This window comes from Cygnus olor, chromosome 1 (genome assembly GCF_009769625.2).
Source record: "Cygnus olor isolate bCygOlo1 chromosome 1, bCygOlo1.pri.v2, whole genome shotgun sequence".
Taxonomy (NCBI): Eukaryota; Metazoa; Chordata; class Aves; order Anseriformes; family Anatidae; genus Cygnus; species Cygnus olor.
The window spans coordinates 181663250-181682562 of record NC_049169.1 but is presented as its reverse complement, the minus strand read 5'-3'; the positions used below and the strand labels follow the sequence as shown (position 1 = coordinate 181682562).

The 19313-nt window shown below is 43.6% G+C and overlaps 1 protein-coding gene across 5 annotated transcripts; it reads right to left on the bottom strand.

Annotated features, from left to right (window-relative positions):
* Positions 1 to 1001: 1001 nt before the first annotated feature.
* LOC121062821 (phosphatidylinositol 3,4,5-trisphosphate 3-phosphatase TPTE2-like) lies at positions 1002 to 19313 on the bottom strand. Of its 5 annotated transcripts, none has more exons than XM_040543096.1 (19): positions 19259 to 19313; positions 18237 to 18328; positions 16353 to 16430; positions 13982 to 14029; positions 13271 to 13432; positions 12773 to 12892; positions 9943 to 10042; positions 9249 to 9312; positions 8671 to 8735; positions 8001 to 8061; positions 7706 to 7787; positions 7534 to 7622; positions 6378 to 6439; positions 5337 to 5417; positions 4222 to 4327; positions 3461 to 3558; positions 2999 to 3094; positions 2523 to 2593; positions 1002 to 1271 (listed from the first exon to the last, which is right to left on the bottom strand). In XM_040543096.1, the coding sequence occupies exons 2-19, from the start codon at positions 18284 to 18286 to the stop codon at positions 1169 to 1171; spliced, it is 1536 nt and encodes a 511-aa protein (XP_040399030.1). In that variant the 5' UTR covers positions 18287 to 18328; positions 19259 to 19313; the 3' UTR covers positions 1002 to 1168. The 5 variants fall into 5 exon arrangements, with proteins under 5 accessions (XP_040399030.1, XP_040399036.1, XP_040399023.1 ...); XM_040543102.1 differs by lacking the exon at positions 19259 to 19313 and adding an exon at positions 18827 to 18927; XM_040543089.1 differs by lacking the exon at positions 19259 to 19313 and adding an exon at positions 18695 to 18829.

Here is a 19313-nt window from a genome sequence, read left to right as displayed (position 1 = left end):
TACACCACCATAAGACATCCAACTGAGGCAAAGCTTCCCGTTTTCCTTAAGTTAGGTCGACCACCTTGTTCGGGACAGCCCTCCCTTAAGCAATTTGGCCTCTATCACTGCCTCGCAGCCTATTTTCTAGCCACTGGATGTTTATGGGTTACAGAAAGAACTGGTGGACAAGTGCACCTCATAGTCAGCCATGAGCCTCGGTTAAGCATGTGAAAGGTAAAGAATCTCTGCCTCCTTTGCTAATGGGGTATGAGCAATAGAAGTTTGGAATTTTGTTAGTCCCCTGCCTCTCGTGGTTCTTAACAATTAAGAGTTAATTAACACAACCAAGAAACTAACCTCAATGACTGCTTCACATCAAGGAAGGCTTGAACAGTATCCACAGAAGAGCTGCTGGAAAGAGAATAAGCATCCTGAAAGTTTTTAGGTATAGCTCAGGAGGGAGATCAGCAAGCAGCTGCGGTATTACTGCAAAGCTACAAAAGCACAGACCAAAACCATCTCATCCAGGTCTTGAGGCCTGGCTAACTGAGCCCAAGCAGCTGGCATGCTCCTGAGCTGATGAGACCCAGCTGTGTCACCTCAGCCCTTGGGAAGTCCAGGGGCAGAGCAGGAGCTGTGCAGTCCCATCTCCCACAGTCACTCCCAGGCCAGGTGTTGCTCAAAACCTGGCAGCACTGGATTTCTGATGAGGAGTTCAACATCAAGATTTCCACACAAGAATACTCACCTGCCCATGCCAGAATACTTTTCTTCCACCTCCAAGATCCCCTTAATTCTAGGGACCTGCACAGAAACCCTGATGCTAGGGGAAGGTGCCTTGGGTACTCCAGCAGCACCCCAGACTGCTGTTCTCCACCCACCAACCCGGGAACGCTCCTGCTTAGAGACAGTGGCCAGGTAGTAGAGAAGGGATTACCTGTATGTAAACACATCTACGCAGATCCAACAGCTCGCTAGCACAATGTGACAGCAACATTAAGTAATTCTCCAGAGGATTATTGCTCTGCACAACAGAACTTCAGGTCAGTTTATTTGAGAAAAGTTGTATCTACATAGAAATACATTAAGTACATCACAGCCAGACCACTTCGCTATACTGAAGCAGCAAAAAAGAGTCTTCAGGAAGAGAGACAAGTTTAAGTGTTTTCCTTCTTCTGCCTTTCCCTTATGGTTCAGTGAAGTTCACCTCTACAGCAAACTTCTCACTGTAGACTTTCCACGTTTTAGACTTGTGAGGATTATCCAGCTCATTCCTAGGAAGGTAGAGCCTGAAAGAAAGTGATTCAGTAGCAAGTCGTAGGCCATAAGATAGGCTTTTCCTTCAAGACAGCGAAGAAAACTTCAAGTTTAGCCCTGCAGTATTAAACATGCCCCAGATCTTAGATTCAGACAGACACGCACAGGGATTTGGATCTGAAGTAGTTTGAGAAACATAAAACCAACCTGACAGTTGGTGGTGGTTTTCCCCCTGCCTAGAGCCCCAAGACACAAGCTTGTTACAGCGGAATTAATGTTACCTCCAGCTCCAGGCCTTCTCACGGGATGCATGTGGTAGGTTTAACAACTGACTTTCTTAATGCCAGGCATTGGATTCAGTACTCAGTCAAGCTCAACCATGTTCTCCCCTTTCAATGCTTACTGAATTAATTTCTAGTGATTACCTGACAGCACCAGCACATCAGCTTTTGATACAGCCCAACTGCAGAGCCAAAACAGCAGGTTTACATTTCTCCTGCCACTGGTTGGGTCTAATTGGGTATCTGCACCTAGACTGCAGAGTGCATTGCTGGCTCTGGGTATTCTGTTTAAAGTTATAAATGCAGACTCATGGCTAACTCTCTTCTTCCTTTTGATAGGAAGAAGAGAATAACAATTGTTTGTCCTATATCAGTCATGGAAGGAACAGTAGTTATACCTGATACTTCAAGTTCACTGTTCCTTTAAGTCTATCAAGACAGAATAAAGAGATCCCAGAATAAAGAGATCCCATCTCTGCATTTCTACATCACTCCCCTAGCAAGAAGCACAAGCTTGGCTGTTGCTGGCAGAACCACCCCCAGGAATTCTAGCCTCAACTAGAAAAAGCTACTTTTTTTTTTAAGCTTTGACAAAAGCATGAGAAGCAGTAAGTTAAAGAACCTTTCCTTTGGGATCACAAGCATTAGTACCTAACTCGCCTGCTGAATTCAAGTTCCAGACTCTGTCAGTTGCGCTGTAGAGGTTTGAGCAGTTAGTAATACCTTTGGAGTTTCAGTTAATTAACAATACTTAGAGTACTGGGAAACAGCCCAGTAGATTAAGCTGATTAAGATAAATCCCACATTTAAACCACTTTGCACAGTACAAGCATGTGCCAGCTGCAGGTTCACAAGTTCGGACTGAGAATCAGAGACCCACACAGAAGTTACGACTGACTTCATTAGCCAGCTATTTCAGCTCTCAGCACCATGTTTAGGAACCATCAGCTCTGCTCAGACACAAGAAGTTAGGATCTGAAGGCAGTCACTGTGCCCTCTTACCTGTTATTTTCAATAAAGGAAGTGTTGAACCAGAAGAAAAACGGGCAGTCGTCATAGCCTTTTGGAAGATCCTAAAAGGAAAGTCTCTGTTTAAGGACTCCATTAGGCAATAGGACTTGTTTTTGCAGATGACCACCCACCTGTCTCCAGCAGACTGGTTTACAAAGCAACAGTGGCAAAATCAGTACACTCGAAGAGCCAAATATCACACCCAGAACATCATTTTCACTGAGTTTGTTTCAGGACTAGGCCACTCAAACTAAATACGAAAGAGTAAGAGCCCCACCTTAGAAGCAACAGGTACTCAACTAAGATGTCTGTTGCTACAGCTGCTACAATGGGGCCACCCCACACAGCAGGAGTCACGGGGGAAGAAACAAACTTGGCCCCACAGAGCTGAGGTAGCCAAGACCCAGCTGCAGTTTGCATTGCAGGCCCTCAAATTCAAGCGACAGTCTTCACACCATTGTACTTACAGAATGAGATTCAAATCTGACTTTCACATCCCCGCTTATCACAGGGCTGTCTTCCAAGCCAATGACTACAGAGTCACTATCAGAGTCAAAGAAGAGCTGGATACAAAACACACAAAACAAAATATTGCGTTTATGAAAAGCTACTGCTGAGACAGAGGGCCAACTGATGACAATACCAAGCTACTTATTTGCGGTACAGAAATACAACAGCAGTGCTAGAACAGCCAACAACAATTTCAGCTTTTCAGGTCAGAGTGATTATTAAATGTTTAAAACAACTTTTAGGAAGTCTACTACTACTTTATATAATTTTTCCTATTGTTCAACAAAGCTTAGCTATTTCATCTCACAATTTAAAGTACCCATTTATTAAGGTATTTTTATATCCAGTATCCAAATTCTACGGGACAACATTTTAAGTCAGCTGAGTCACAGAAGCTGACAGTTTCATAGTATGCTCACCTTGCAGTTTCCTTGTGTTGCGCACACGCATTCTAATACAACTTGCTTTCTCATTATTATCTGCACCTTCAAGTCAGTTCCATTGCCTTTCCCAATTCCTAGGAAGAGGAAGAAAGTGTTGCATTATACCAGAGCACATAACATCACCTGGAAACAAAGTGATAATCAAAGCCAAGCGTATCACTCTCACTGAAAACAGCCTTTTGAAGAAGGCCTTGCTACAGACTTTGTTACAGACCTTAGAGAACTCAAGACCTGAAAGCAGCTCAAGCTTGAGTGGCTGAAAGCTGTACTGAAGTAGCAGTGAATCCTACTGGTGGCTCAGGAACAACACATGTAGAATACAGCCCTACTAACTGAAGAACAGCAGTTTAGGTCCCCTAGAATGAGTAGTGCTGTACTTGTAGTACTCAGCCTTTCATCAAGGTTACCAGTACATATACACAAAGTTATAACAGGCTGAGAAACGTTATCGACTAATCCTACTGATATAATTGATTCCCTTCCCAAAACAAGGCAGGTTGCATGTGAGCCATCATTTTAGCAGACACACAGAAAGTGACAGAACACAAGACAGCTGTACTCCAGAATGTTGGAGAGTTGGTTTTTGGCTGTTTTTAACCTGTGTTATTTGAATTCTCATATCCCAGTAAGCCTACATTTTTATCATGGATTTAGTGAGAGAGACAGTACAGAGATCAGCTACCTGTACCACAAAACCATTACCAAATAGAGAAGTGCCCAAATTCAAAAGTTCTTACCATGTATAGAGTAGATTTTGAGGTTTTTTATTTTGAGTTGTCTCTCTGGTGGGAGTTTGAAGTTATACTTGTTTTTCAGGATCTCATAATACCCAACATACCTACTCTGTAATGCAAAAAACCCAAACACATTATGCAGTTAACCCCATACAACCTAATTCTAGGTAGAAGCAGGATTAAGTAGATCTGCTCCAAGTTCTTAGCTACCTCAAGTCCAAGGCTAACAAGAAATCAGTCTTGTTCTTTCCCCTTCACATTTCAAACAACTGGTTGTTAAAACTCTACACAAGTTCAACACCTGCATTTTTAAGTTATTTATATTTGGTGTTGTTAGAACAATTATGTACTTTTGAGTTCAGCAAGAAGCAGGGAGCTTTTTTTGTTGTAGGTTTAAACATTCTGCCTCTTAAAAAGCTCCAGGATGCTTTTATTTTGAAGAAGCACATGTTGAGAGGTGGCTACACTTCCATTCAGTTTTGTACTAGTAACTAAAGTACCTCTACCAACAGCTTCATCTCACAGTATGCAGTGAATCAAGATGAAGACGTGGTCTGAGACAATAGCACATTTGATGTTTCCCTGTGAACGCTATCTTCAGAGGATGCGTTCCTCCACCCAGCCACAGCAGTACCATAGCCCTCTCCCCAGGCCAGGCTCCACTGCATTGCTGATGAACAGCCCAGTTGTCTCCTAGGGTCATGCATTTGTGAGGGTGGTCAAACACTGCAAAAGGTTGCCTAGAGAGTTTGGGGAGATACTCTAACTGGACATGATCCTGGACAGCCTGCTCTAGCTCACCTTGCTTAAGCAGCAGGGTTGGACTAAATGTGCTCCTTCCAGCCTTAAGAGGATTGTGATCCCAGATACCAGTCAGATTTCACAATATTAAGGAATTAGCACAAGGAATTACTTCAACAAGGGAAGGGAGAAGAACGCAATGCAACCCAACTAGTTGACAATCTTCCAACCCCTAAAGAAAGGGTGCAGAAAGCCCAAGAGTTAAGCATATAGTAGAAACCTATGCCTCTAAAACAAGGCAGGAGAGGTGGGGCAGCTTCAGTGCTCACAAGGCGAGGTTTGGTTTGGCTGCTGTTACTGGACCTGCTCAGACTTACCTGGGACGGAGTTTCAACTCCTTGAAACTTGGTACTTGTACTTCTGTCAGTTCTTCTCTCCCCAAAGTAGTCCAAACTTTCCTACACAGAGATTTTTTCAAGTGTTAAGACATTTGTTGCACCACTATTCCCCTTCCTGAGCAGTGGATAGCAAACAGACCAGAATGATACCAGTCAATTCCAATAAATGAATACAAGTAAAGATGTGCCATAGTTGTTGTGGTATCTTCTAAAAGAAGGCTTTTAACTAGAATATAGAATTTTAACTAGAATATAGGATTACTAGTTCGGAAGTCAAATACATTATCTGTCATCCAGAACTGAGAGCTAATAAAGCTCTTTGAAGGAAGAGAACTATATGCTTATTAAGCAATTCCTACAGAACCATATACATTTCTCAGGTGGTCTGTGGCAGAAAGAAGCTGAGCATTAGTTTGCATCTCCACAAACCAAACTCAGAGAAAAGCAAGTTACCATGCTGATATATACACTGCTCAAGCTACCTAGAACCCAGGTTTCCAGGTCAAGATCCCACACCCAGTATATCAAAGCAGCACGTGCATCAGTCCTGACTGCAGACTTGCTGGTCTTTCTTCCCTTTCCCCAAAATATTTAGAAAAGCTTCTTGTAATCATGAACTGCCTGTAGTCTTGTCTTGACATCTCACACCACTTGGAAAGAGAGTAGGGAAGAGAATTACATAAGACCACTTAAACAGTGACACTAGCTTTAGTAGGGCATGTTCAGAAGGCGCCCATAGCTTAAGACAAGTTGCTCAAGACCCTAGGTCTATTATGCCTCTAAAAGAAGCACTTCAAAGTTGGCATCCCACATTACCAGTTCTTCCTGATTAAGAGTACTCTTCAGAGATGAGTTTCCACAGTAGCAAGAATTGCAAGATTTTTTAAAATACAGGTTGTTGACACTATGCTTTTTCAGCTATAGACTCCGACTAATTGCTGAAATGCACTAATACTCTGTACAAATTCTAAAGGGGGCATTTGGAACATGGAAAGAACCAAAATAAAAGTTAGTTTTTACCTTTGCACTCTCAAACTGGTCACTGTCTATTAGCCAAGTACAGACCATTGTTCCAGTTCTACCTGTAGTAAAAGTAGTAAAAGAGATTGAACTATAAGACTTGGGGGATTATGTGTGAAAAATGAAGTCGTATCTCTTTCAATAGTTAATGGGAGATTGGTGTCACTTGAATAGTGAAGCGTCTGTTTCTGGGAAGACTAAGAGAAGTTGCAGTTTGTCAACTTACTTCTTGGAAGCAGTCAGTCCCCACAATTCCTTACAGTATTACTTCAGATATTTTAACAAGTTGGCCAGTAACTACATCCTCCATTTAGCAGGGTATGGAGTCAAGTACATCCTAACAGATCAGGCTAAAGCACTGGCAATGCCAGTCTAAGTCTCAAGAGTTACTTCTCCACCCCAATTTTTGCCCAACCCTACTAAGTAGGGCATTAAGACTACTAGCACAGAGGTTCCAGTATTGTCTCAGTCTTGAATTCAAGTCTGAGGTCATCACCCCCTCCCTACACTTGTTCTCCAGGCTGACTTTGGCCTGCAGGTAGCTTCAGTGTTCAGTTTGGGAAAGAGAGCTTAGCTTAGGAGGCTTTACAACTGTGGGAAAAACCCTTCTGCAGCCATCTGGTTCAAGCCAAGTACTTGTAGCATTTGTAGCAGTAACATCAGGTGGCTGGAGATGTGGCGGATGTTTGCAGGGTCGTTTGGCTTATTTGCACAGTTATCTATGCACTTCAACAGCTCCTGAGCTACTATGGGTTGCAGATAGCACTCACGGATCAGTTCACGTGCAATTGCTTGCACAAGCCCGCCCCCACAACACTATATTACGCTTTCTCATGATACCTTATTCTTATTTGTCTGAAATCAGGATTGAGCAGCACCTAGGCCATTCCCCAGAAATTCAGAAGCCTGAGGTATATTACAGTGTAGGATATTCAGTGTGAGTGACTAGCTAGCAGAGCTAAAGCAGCTGCTTAACAATTACTAGCAACAGCTTCACTAGCTCCCTGTCCCTCCTGTCAGGGGTCAGAACAGCAGAAGTTGTCAAGTTGCTCTAAATCCATCTTATGCCATGGTTTAAGACTACACTTACACTAAAAATGTTAGGATAAGAATGTGTAATTTATGGCATACATGGATTATATATGACAAGTCTTACCCTTGCCTCCTTTACAGTGAATTGCTATGATGTTCTTTTCATCTTGACTCATCCATTCACGGACACTGGCAGTGAATTTGAGCATGTCCCTAAAAAAGAGGAAGATTACTGTGGTCAAAGTAAGCACCTACAAAGAGCCACCACAATGCAAGTATTTCTTGTCAAGACTCACTGTATTGCTGGGACATTGTGGTCATCAATAAAGATCCTTTCCACCCTGTAGTGGAAGTACTTGGGGTCATAGCCTTTTTCACCTGTAAAGAAAATTTGGGAGTTAGGCCAGGAAGGGGAATGGGCTTGGAACAGAGTTGCTTATGACACAAGACCACTGGTCTGAGCTTATACCAGTGTTTTAAGTACTTTTGATAGAAAGTTCTTGAAGATCTAGTATTGTCACCAACATACTCTAAAGAGACGTTCATCTGTTTTGCAGTTTTTCAGTACAGTCAGCAACTAACCATACTTACTGCAGAGATTGTAGACTTTATAATGGTCTGCATGCTTGGTGTCCAGAAATCTTGCAACCTCCTAGAGCAATAGTAAGATACATGTTCAGAGCAGCTAGTGTAACTCCTTATTTCCATCGCCACCTCATTCCTCATCCCCAAAGGGAAGTCAGCAAGTGCATTTATAAACAGCCCTTGGACAACAGGCCTTTTCAGCCCAGTAGTTCAGATTCCTATCTGGTGTAAGAGAACCATGACCAAATCCCTTGCCTTACATACTTAGGTTTCTAAGACATCAGGCAAAAGAGCTCTGAAAAGGGATTTAATGTCTAATTTAACATTTAGATATTAGAAGTGTTTAATGAAGACATTTTAAATGTTTTTCACCTATACGATGAGATCATTCATATGCCTCACACTATTACTGGCCTGGGACAGAATTGATTTGGGTCTGCTAAATTCCCCAAGAGCCAGACATCACATCACCAGTGTGTCCACAACAAGACACATCTTGCTTGGCTCAGCTGAGACGCTACAATACAAGCAGTGCAGCACAGTGGAGACCACCATTTAAACATCCAACCAGCAGGACTAGGACTGACTTGATAATCTAGTCCATGTGCAAACTAGTGGAAACCTTGAAGCGAAACAGTGTTCAGTAATACTGAACTTGATAATGAGAGATTTTTACCTTTATAGGGTTCCTGTAGAAAGACTGCTTCCCAGAAGATGGAAATGACATTGCAATAACACGATCTGTGGAGAAGACAGCAGTCAGATGTAATAACAGGGAGATAGACCCTCCCCAAATGTAGGAACTACATGATAGAGAGCATGTTATCATGAAGTGACTGACCCTCGCTAGGAAAGCCACCTACTCATTTCCAAGAGGTTTTGTTCCGCATTCTGCATAGCTAGAGCGGGGCACTAGAATTTCCTGAAGCATAAGCTACCATTAAGCAGTCACCATAGAACTGGAGGCAAACACATTAAGTCAATCAAAAGCTCTGGTTCCCTAGGCTTCAGGAGAATTTTTTTTATCATTGTATACAGCACATACGCCCTCTCTACCAGAAGGTTAACCCTTGAGAAGAACAGGGTTAGAAACACTGATTTCAAACTCCTAAAGAAAAGGAGTAGGCTTGATTTAAATTCACATTTAAGTTTCAGCAGTCTGCTGAAAAAGTTGTATTTCACATGAAGCACTCAGTGTTAGCAGAATGTAACATGCTGCAAAGTATTATTTGCTGCTACAGGATTTCTACAAACCAGTAATGTAAGTGAGATCCAGATCAAAGCCATCTTTCATATAACGCCTTTTGTTTTCAGAGACCTGTGAAAAAGGAGCAGAGTTAGTCTTCCTGAAGAACACCACAAGTCAACAAGTGCTACCTATTACTAGGGAAAAATAAATCTAGACTTCCTTAACTTGAAGGAAGGAAGTTAAGGGCAGTGTAACCACAACTATTTATTTCTGTGTAAGGGGTTGGGTTTGAAGCTCCAAGTTTCACTCAGTGCCCTGCTGAAAGTGACAGAGGCATTCACAATGGATAGGGCTTCAACATCAGACAGCTAAGCTACTTTGTTTTCACCTGAAATAAGTGCCAGAAGCATTAAAAATCTCCAACCTCCCCACATATGATGGAAAACAGTCTGTGTACCACACGAGCCAGTAATTATCAATCAAGACGCACCACGGTGTCACAACCCCTGACACACCGGTCTTCCAGGTCAAGGAGCTGCTTGCTCAGGCAGAGGCAAGCATTGCTAGCTATACTGAAACTGAAAGCATAACTCCAATACGCTGTCAGAGACACAAAACCAACATGTTGGTCCTGTAGCAGTATTAGTTTCAGACCAACACACTGTGGACAGTCTTGCTGCTCCCTGTTGACGGCTTCCTGAAGAACGAGATAATTAAAAATAACAATAGTTACTTAGATTTATTACTCGGCCAACTTACCATTCTCCTGGTCACCACTTCAAGCTGTTTCTTTTGTGAGGCCAGGCGAAATATTCTAATTAAGATGACAATTCTCAGAACTCGAAGGAGAGCGACCATTCTAGATGAGAGATTCACCATAAAAATACGTTATTAAGTTTAGATACAAAACTTAAAGCTATTTAAGAGTTACTTCAGAGAGAGTTTTGTTTCACATACTGAACTAGTACCTCTCACATTGATTTTGGTAAAAAGGGCAACGCAAGGCTTGAAGCATACCATAGTTTTATTGTTAAGGGTTTGGGGACACAAGTTCTGAACATGGAACAGAACTAGGAAGCACCCCTACTTGCTGGAATAGACTTTCACAGTATCTCTGCCCAGCAAGCACTAAGTACCCTTGACACTGTTAGTGTTATCATCACTGCATTGTTGTTCCTTCAAGCTTATTCTTAAGAGTACATTTAAGTGGAACCAGACATGAAAAACAGCTGAAAAGAGAAGCTGAAAAGAGAAGCTGAACAATCCAGACACATCATGCCTCAAATAAGAAACCTGAGAACAGAGCAGTTTATAAACCTTTTGTTTAATCATTCAGCAACTCAAACAAGTTTCGCTGAGAAACTTTGTACTGTCATTGAACTTTGAATCTGGCAAGATGCTTATGTGAGTAGCTCTACAGAAACAACCTGAGTAGGGGCAGCTGCCTAAAGATACCCTTAGTGACTAGTGTAAACCAATATTTGTTCCTTAAGGAGGTATATGAGCATATATTTTAAGGAGCACATACATGTGTTTTAGGCCCTGATATACTTAAGTAAGAATACGGGTGAATATCTACAGCGGGGGGGGGGGGGGGGGGGAAGTGTTACGGAAGCTTTATTCCACCACCTCTAGTTGAGAACAGAGTGCTCTCCATTGATGCAGAGCTTGTCAGAAGCCAAGACAACACATTTGTCCTGGACACCTGGAGGCAAGTTTCAGTTTCTCCCCAGCTCACTCCTAGCCCAAGATCACCCTGCTGTTGTTTCAGGAGAGTCGCCTTGAGCTAGCAGCCAGGCAAGGACAAACCAGCACTGGAGCGAAGACTCCACAGCCCCTCTCCTCAGCCTGAACCACTGCTGCAAGAAGTAGCTCTGCAGGATACCAGCGGCTTGCCTTCTGCCCTTCACAAAGCCGGTTAGTTAGGCACTAACTCCCAAACTGATACCCAGCCTTATTCCTCAAGTGTCCTTTTAGAAGTCAGCAGACAGCTCATCCCAACCCTCACCTAACTAGAGCAGGTTAGGAACAGACACCACATCACTCCATCAGGGGATGTCACCTCTACGGACTGCCACACAAGTTTGGCTTGTCACGCAAGCTCTCATCCACATAAAAGCTGCTCAGACTAGCTCTTCTGAGAAGAAGTGCTTTACAGCTACTGGTTGCATCTGAATCAAGGGCTATGAGGAAAGAAGAGTAAAAAAAAAACAGGCAAGCTACTATAAGTCAGATTTGTGGATGCAACTGGAGGATTAGGTGGGAAGGGTATCTTTTCCTCAAAGTCTGGTATTTGGCCAGTTCTGAAATACTGTCTAGTGCCAGGTGGTAATGCTTTGGTCTGTGCAGGGCTAAGAGCCTTTAACAAAAGCATTATGGAAGGCCTCAAGAGCTGCATGGATGAGACAGTGGGTCTCAGCTGAGTATCTTTTTAAAAAAAACAACCCCTTTGTGTGATGCTGGGCCTGTACAAAACCCTCTCCAAATTCAGCAGGTTAGAATACGAGGAACTTGCACACCAACATCCAGCAGGAAGAATCACTGCAGGATCAGGCTTACTACTAACAGCCCAGGACTCCATAAGGAGAAAAGATTCTTTGGAGAACTGTGGCCAGAGATACGCCATTCAACTCAGGTTGGTGTTTAAGGGTTAAAAGGGAAACAGCCTTTTATGATTCTGGGGCTGCAAATGCAGCTAAAGGAGTCAGAGGCAGAGAGCGCTTTCACAGCTCTGCTTCTTGAAACAGAAGTTTGGCTGGCATATTAAGAAGTGCTGGCATTCCCTTCAAGTTCATCCAACTTTGGGTTCAATAACTAGACTCAGTTGATTTCTTCTAGAGGAAGACTTCCCACCTTATACCCACTAAGTTTTGTGGGGTTTTTTGTTTGTTTGTTTTTAAACAGCTCTACTTCTTTCCCTGGTTGGTGCAAGAGTCTCACTGTAATCCAAACTTAGTGCAGATAACCTAGTTGAGAGGTGCATTCCTGCCTCCATCACAAATAGACATATCTCAAAGGACATCACCTGAGCAAGCCACAGAAATCAGATGGAGGCACAACTTGAATCAGCTTATGCACATAAGTAGCATGATTCCCTTCCCCAGGGGATGGCTGAGAAATCCAGCGTGTGTTACCATGGGGCTTTTAGGGGAACAAGGGGGAAGAAATAAGGTTTCTGTTTCAAGATCCACTGATAGAGGCCCTTCCTCAACTGTCTACTTTGTCAGTTCCATTTGCTATTATAATCCAACTCTTTCTGGCCTTCTACTTCAGACTCTTCATCAGGCTGCTGCTTATACCCTCATCCATAAATACTTGAGAAATGGTATTTGCAGGCCTCACTGTTCATTTTTAGTCACCCCAATAAATACATTTAGATCATAGCTGCCTTTGAGACAGGGACAGGCTCCAACAGAGCTGTAGGCAAAATTTAAATCTTCCTATCCTTTAGGAACCTGTACTGTGAAGTCCTATCATAGCTACATTTGTGATCTAGCATGCACTCATCTAGCTTAGGTACACCCAAGAAAATTCTTAAACTCCTGTCAAAAAGAGAGCTCACATCTAACAGTTGTCATACTGTTCTTACCTTGGCATCTGATCTGTCGCAGCAAGGTCTGAGAAGGAGTAGGTCAGGTTAATTAGCAGAGTGCCCACTACTATGAATGCATCCAAAATATTCAGTTTCGACCGGAAATAGTTCCTGAAGCTGAAACAAAGGAGAGTTTCAGACAAACACCCCTATGAATGGCAACAAAGATCGAAGCCCATGTTCACGAAAAAGAGAGCCTATATAAAGCTACTGCTGGAGACAAGCTCTTCTGAAGCACTTCAGAAAACTAAGCACTGAAGACCCACTAAGAAAATACCTGGTCTACAACACAAGTCATAGCAAGACTGACAGTTTAAGTGCTCACTTGGATCAGAAACATTTTACAGGTTAGTCTATAGAATGACAACAGCCATGAGAAGATAACCAAAAATTTAGCCTATGGACCAGCAACGCTCACAGTCCCAACCTCAAAGTACTGCTTCCTTACTAGCTTGAGGATGTGCCACACTGAATTCATCTTTGCCCAGGTCTTACCCTTCAACAAACACCCTAATGAGAACATCGACGAGGAAGAAGAGTGCTATAGCCAGGGAAATGCCTTCGAGAATCTCTCTAATGCCCCTTTTCTTCTCAGGGATAGCAAGATCCATAATCACAACTACAATGTCCACAATGATAAGCACAACTCCAAATACCCTGAAAAAAAATACAAGTCAACTTGAGAAGAAGGAAAGAAATAATGACATTTACAGACTGGAGAGCACAAACCCTGTTTTTATTTTAAGCTGGTCCAACTGTGGGTTCTCGTGTGTGCATATATATATATATATATGTATATATATATATAAATAAATATAAAAATAAAATCAAGGCCTGCTTGTATGAAGAGCCAAAGGATTCAAATCACACTTTCTGAAGTGATTTGCAGAGTACAAAATCCACATGGAACTGCGTGGATACTGCAGACTCAGCTGTAGTTATACACCAATAATTCCACAGCTATCCAGAAGTGGCACAAACCTGCACACTTTAAGGCATAGAAGCATCAGCTTGTCCTCCAGTATATTCACCTTGCCTCCCACTCACGAGGGAATGCAGTCCCTTAGAAGTAACTATATTTTATTTCCGTACGTCCTAGGAAGAACAGGCTGGAGTCCCTATTGCTTAAGGAACTCTTCAAGTTCTTACACTAAAAAGAAGGACTACTTCCACCCCTCCCATATCATTATGAGATGGATGTTTTACCTGAATCCAAATGACATCACAAACGGGGAAATTTTTCTCCTAATAGTACTGCAAGAGAAGAGAATCAGCATCAAGACAAGGGACATTTTTCTACAGGTTCAGCTACTGGTACTAACTGGTACTAACTTCATTCCTTTGGTTTCAGAGTTCTATACCCATGATTTAAGAGATCTTTTCCAGTTGCATTCATGAAATGTGTTAAGGCAGTACTTGAAGACAACACTTTTCTTACTTGAACAAGAGAATATTTATCAGCTACAACCCCTAGAAACTCAGCACTGTGTATTGACAACACTATTCAGTGTCACAGCTCCAATGACACTACAAGTCTGGCCAGTAACAAGTTTCAAGTAGATTCACATAGCAGCTATTGATCAAGAGGAAGATTAAAGCATAATCATCTCTTGAAATATCTTGACCAAGGTATTAGTTTATTGTATCAGAATGAGAGGATTTCTCTTCAGACCTGGGAAAAAAGTATCTGTTAACACTGTCATCTCTGTGCTCTTAGGTTATGAGGAAGACAAATCCCTCTTCTACCGTTAGAAGGAAATCAGTTTGGTCTTTCAGGTTGAAGACCAGTACCTCTTAAAAATAATGAGGTGCTGCAGCCAAATGCTTCCAGTTAAGAATTATCTCCAGCCCTAGCAGGGTTCCAGCTAAGGAAGACTACTTGTTCCCTACTCAGTAGCCTCTAAGCCTTCTGGTTTAAGGCTAGACCTTTGCAGAGCTATGTCTCATTAGCTGTACAAATCACTTGAGGCTATACAACAAGAATTAGCCTAAAAGCCACTATCTGCATACCCCAAGTTCTGATGGTTTAACAGATTAGTTACCAGCATACTGCCAGTCTGGTAACCTAGGGGTTACTTTACTACCATAAGCACTGAGTTTTCTTCGCCACTTAATGACATCTTTGGAGGAGGTATTTTATTTTAACAGTAGGACCTACTGAAAGGTCTGACACAAGAAGAATCTGCCAGTACTTTGTCAGTACTGTGACATTTGTCCTCCTTTTCTGCTATACAGTTACTGTACTTCCCTCCCCACCCACACCACCGGAGATACCACTGTTACAGGAAGTATTCATCGGTTCAATAATGCATATTGCACCCCAGTTATCCCATTGGAGTTACCTTTTTTCCTCTAGGGTAGTTTCAGCATTACATTTCACTTGGTACATACACTGAATTAGTGAGTTAAGGTTAAGAAAAGACTGAGCATCTTTGAAGCAAAGAGGAAACATCTTGCTGGGCTCACTGAGATAGCTCACATTTCTCATTAGCACGTTTGAAGTCCAAAAGCCAAGAACCAGCAGACATCCACATCTTTAAGCAGGTTGCAGTACCCACTTTCCGTATCTAAGTCAAGAATGTAATAGCAGGCCTTGTCTTCAAGGCAGCCTAACACGTAGAAGGTTCCCCTCCCATTTATGGGCACTTAGTATCCAAGGAAAGCACTGCAATAGTTACACTAACAGCTGGTGGTTTTATGTCTTCATACTGCAAATCCTGCAGTGTAAATATACCAGGTACACCAAGACTTCAACTTCCACAACCTAAGGACAAGCACCTTTATTAGACACACCGAAAATGCACACTGAAAATATATACCACTCCAATTTGGCCTGCTGACATCCCAGGTCAGTTAAAGAGAACATGGCCCAACATTTGCTTGTTTACTTAGCTTAAAGCCTTTATGAAATGCATTTCTAACCACCAAGGTCTGAATTCTCTAAAACCATGTTATCACACAAGGGAACAGGGATAACAGGCCTGATCTTACTGCTCGAGCTGCAGGAAGAGTGAAACATTATTTGCGTGTCACTGACCTGACTAAGATTGAAGTATGCTGTAAGATTTAGTAATCTAGTCTAGTAAGAAGAGAAGCAGTTACTTTCAAAAAAAAAGGAACTGCTTCAAGAACATAGTAAATCACCAGGATATTTAGACAGCTCAATCTTGAGGGCATAATGCTTGCCAGTTGCCCCAGATACTCATTCACCTCATTTTCTGAGCAGCATTGGTTCTTCTGTGTTCTCTCAAGTTCACTTCTTTGGGAAAGTTTATGCACTGCAGTTTAAACTTGCCATTTTCCATTATGTGATATATTTGTAGCTAACGCTTGGACTGAGATTTCATCTCCATAAGCATGAAGCAGCTTCCTGAAGTTGCTTGCTGTTATTATGTACTAGAACAAGTGTCAGTATCAAGTGATGTAGTGCTCTGAGCATCAAGGTAAGTATCAAGGCATCAGTAGCAAGATCAGTAAGGCTTATCTCTTACTCCAGCAAGCCATCTGCTTTCTCATTTTGGTTCAGGCATTTTCACTTTTGGGGGTAAACAAGGCATTTAGTATATCATTAGCTTACTTGGAACAGCTGTCCTGTTCATTATCCTCGTCACGACCATCATCAATCTTTATTGTGGGCTCTTCTGCTGTTGGAGAGCTGGCAAAGAAATAGCACAAGTCACATACCAATACAGATTTCAACTTTATACGTTGCCACCCTTCGTTATTGCAGAACCAGCAACATTAACTACTGTCAGCTGAGCAGTGAGGAACAGCAACCAGGGCCAGAGCACATGAACAGTACCGAGGGAAGAAAGGCTTCCCATATGTTGACACAGCAGAAGCCCTTGGCTTGTGCTGACCTAGTTCCACTTAGCAATCCATCTTTCAGAAGTTTTTCTTTAGGGGAAGGAAAGGAAGACATTTGTGTTCAGCAATAGGATAAAGGGCTTTGAAATAAGGCATCCGAGAGTCTACTGAGGCCTTTAGAGTCCAGTCCAGACTCTGGAATTGCTAGAAACATGGATATGCAAAATTACTTCGCAGAGTCCAGAAAATATTAATGCTATTACAGTAGACTACTTGTTCAGAGAATGAATGCTTGCTAGGAGAAGCCATAGCACAGAGATGTTTTTCTGCAGAGCAGGATACCAAACCGGAAACTGCAAGAGCAGGGCAGCAGCTGAGCTAGTGCTGGAGTAGCATTTTTTTCTTGGCAGGGGCTGCTTACCATAGCTTCCTTAACAGGGTCTCTTTGGATCAAGATTTTGCTTAGCCACCTGAAGAGCCTTGAAGGTCACAAGATGGTTTCAGACAAAGTAAAATGTAACATCCAAACCCAAGAATTTGGATTTTAACATTCTATATAGAAATACTATGCTGCATAATAGCACAGCCACTGTGTTTGCTGTGGCTCTGCCTCTGGCATCATTACTACTTGTGCAGGAGTGGCTGTCTACACGCTATTTTCCAGCTCCAGTATCTGCACTCTTTTCCTAGAAAGGGAGCAAAGCTCTGTAAATATATGGCTATGCAGTTTTCCTTCTCAGCTGTTCTTACAAGACACTCAGTATGGAGTTATCCACGTAGTATAGGGCAGACATGTTTCACTTATTAAAAGAAGTTTCTGCTGCTACAGCACTTTTGTAGCAGACCACTTGCTTGTCCTTGAAGACACATGAAGGGCACTGAAGGCCAGCTTGTTGTCCTCTACTATGAGGAAAAAGCCCAATAAGAATGAGAAGTAGTAGTGTTTTGGGTTAGGAGGCCAATCTTTAACACAAGAAGAAAACAGAAATCAAGGACAAGCACGCTGTTTTCACTGTGCTCTCACACAGTGATTCAGTTCTGGATAATGCTTTCCTAAGAAGGAGTTTGTTTTACTGAGCACTCTACACCCACCTGTTGCCCAAGCTATAACAAGCTCTCTGCCACAAGCTACTACATCTAGTCTTTAAATACTAGGGTAGAAGACAAGAAAATGAGGGCATACTAGAAGAACTTAATTTCTACCCACATACTATCCAAAGAGAACATAAGCTTCTCTAACTACTCACACAGCTGAAGGGAACGTGAGACTTGTAAGGATAGCAGAGCTAGACACTACCTTCAGGATACCTTGACAGTGGCTTCCAGAGGCTAGAAGAAAGCAAGACTTACTGCCCTGAGCTTAACTCTACCAGTGCCTATACTTCTTTAACAAAGTTTTTAATTTGTAAGTAAAGACTAGCAAAAAATTGACTTCTTGTAAGAAGTTAATCACAAGAGCATATTCCTCTCATACACAGCACCGCTCTCAAACAACAGTATTTTAAGGAAGGAGAAAAAAAAGTGGAAACCATGCAGTATATAAGCTTCAAGCCTCCTCTTTGTTATGATCAAAGCATTAAGAAACCAGGCAGAAGACCACACACAGCATGCATGAGTTCTGAACTCACATCCTGATGCAGTTTGTTTCACTCACCTTGGGGCTTCTTTGAGCTCTGACCCTTGTTCATACCTCACAGTCGTCATTTTGTTTCTTTTGTTGCTCTGCCGGTCTTAGGAGAAGCACATCTAATAACAGAGAGACCCGTACAAGCAACAGTGAGTACCAGCATCTGTGCCTACAGTAGCTTCACTCATATTACTGAAGGACAGGCTTCTGCTTCCTTCCCAACTCTTTTTCCTCACAGAGGAGGAAACACAGCCTTGAAGAAGTGCAGGAGGGATGCCCACAGCTCCCCCCGACCTACCTGCACCCCCTTAACCCCACCTCGGCGGCGGAGGAAGGGATGAAGCCACGGGCACGGCGGGCGAGGGTCGCCTCGCTGAGGAGAGCAGCTCCCCAGGCAGAATATGGCCCCACAGGGGGCGGGGAGGGAGAAAGGGAAGGAGCCCAGCAGTCCCCAGCCACCCTCGGGAGCCCCCCACCGCCCTCACCTCAGCGAAGCCGCCCGCCTTCCCAGCTCAAAGTCGAGCCCGGCCACCCGCCCGCGGACTCAGCGGAAAATTGCGTTAAACTTCCTGAGGCTCGGCCTTCCCGTCCCTCTCCTCCACCCCCTCCCCACTCACCCGCTAAGGCGAGGCCAGGCCCTGGGGGCACGCTCCAGCCCCCCGCCGGGCCGCGGCTAAAATGGGGTCGCACCTGGGCCGGGCCGGGCCGGGCCCGCCCGCTGCCATGGCGACGGCCCCGCCGCCGCCGCCGCCGCCGCCCGCCTCCCCTCAGCCCCTCCACGGCCGCGGCTCGCCGGGCCCGGCCGATGCCCCCCTCCGAGCCTCCCCGGAGACCCGGGGTCCCCCCGGCCCGGTCCTAGGAGGGGGCGCAGCCCGCGGGTGCTGGGGCGAGCTTGGTCCTGCCAGCCCGTCCCGTCAGCCGCTGGCACCCAGTGCCCGCTCTCACAACGTGTCACCCCACAACGTGTCACCCCACAACGTGTCACCCGACAACGTGTCACCTCACAACGTGTCACCCCACAACCACTCACCCCACACCGTGTCACCCACCCTTTCTTTCCGAAGCAGGTTTTCTGCAGCGCGCTCAGCAGCAGAGGGAGCTCAA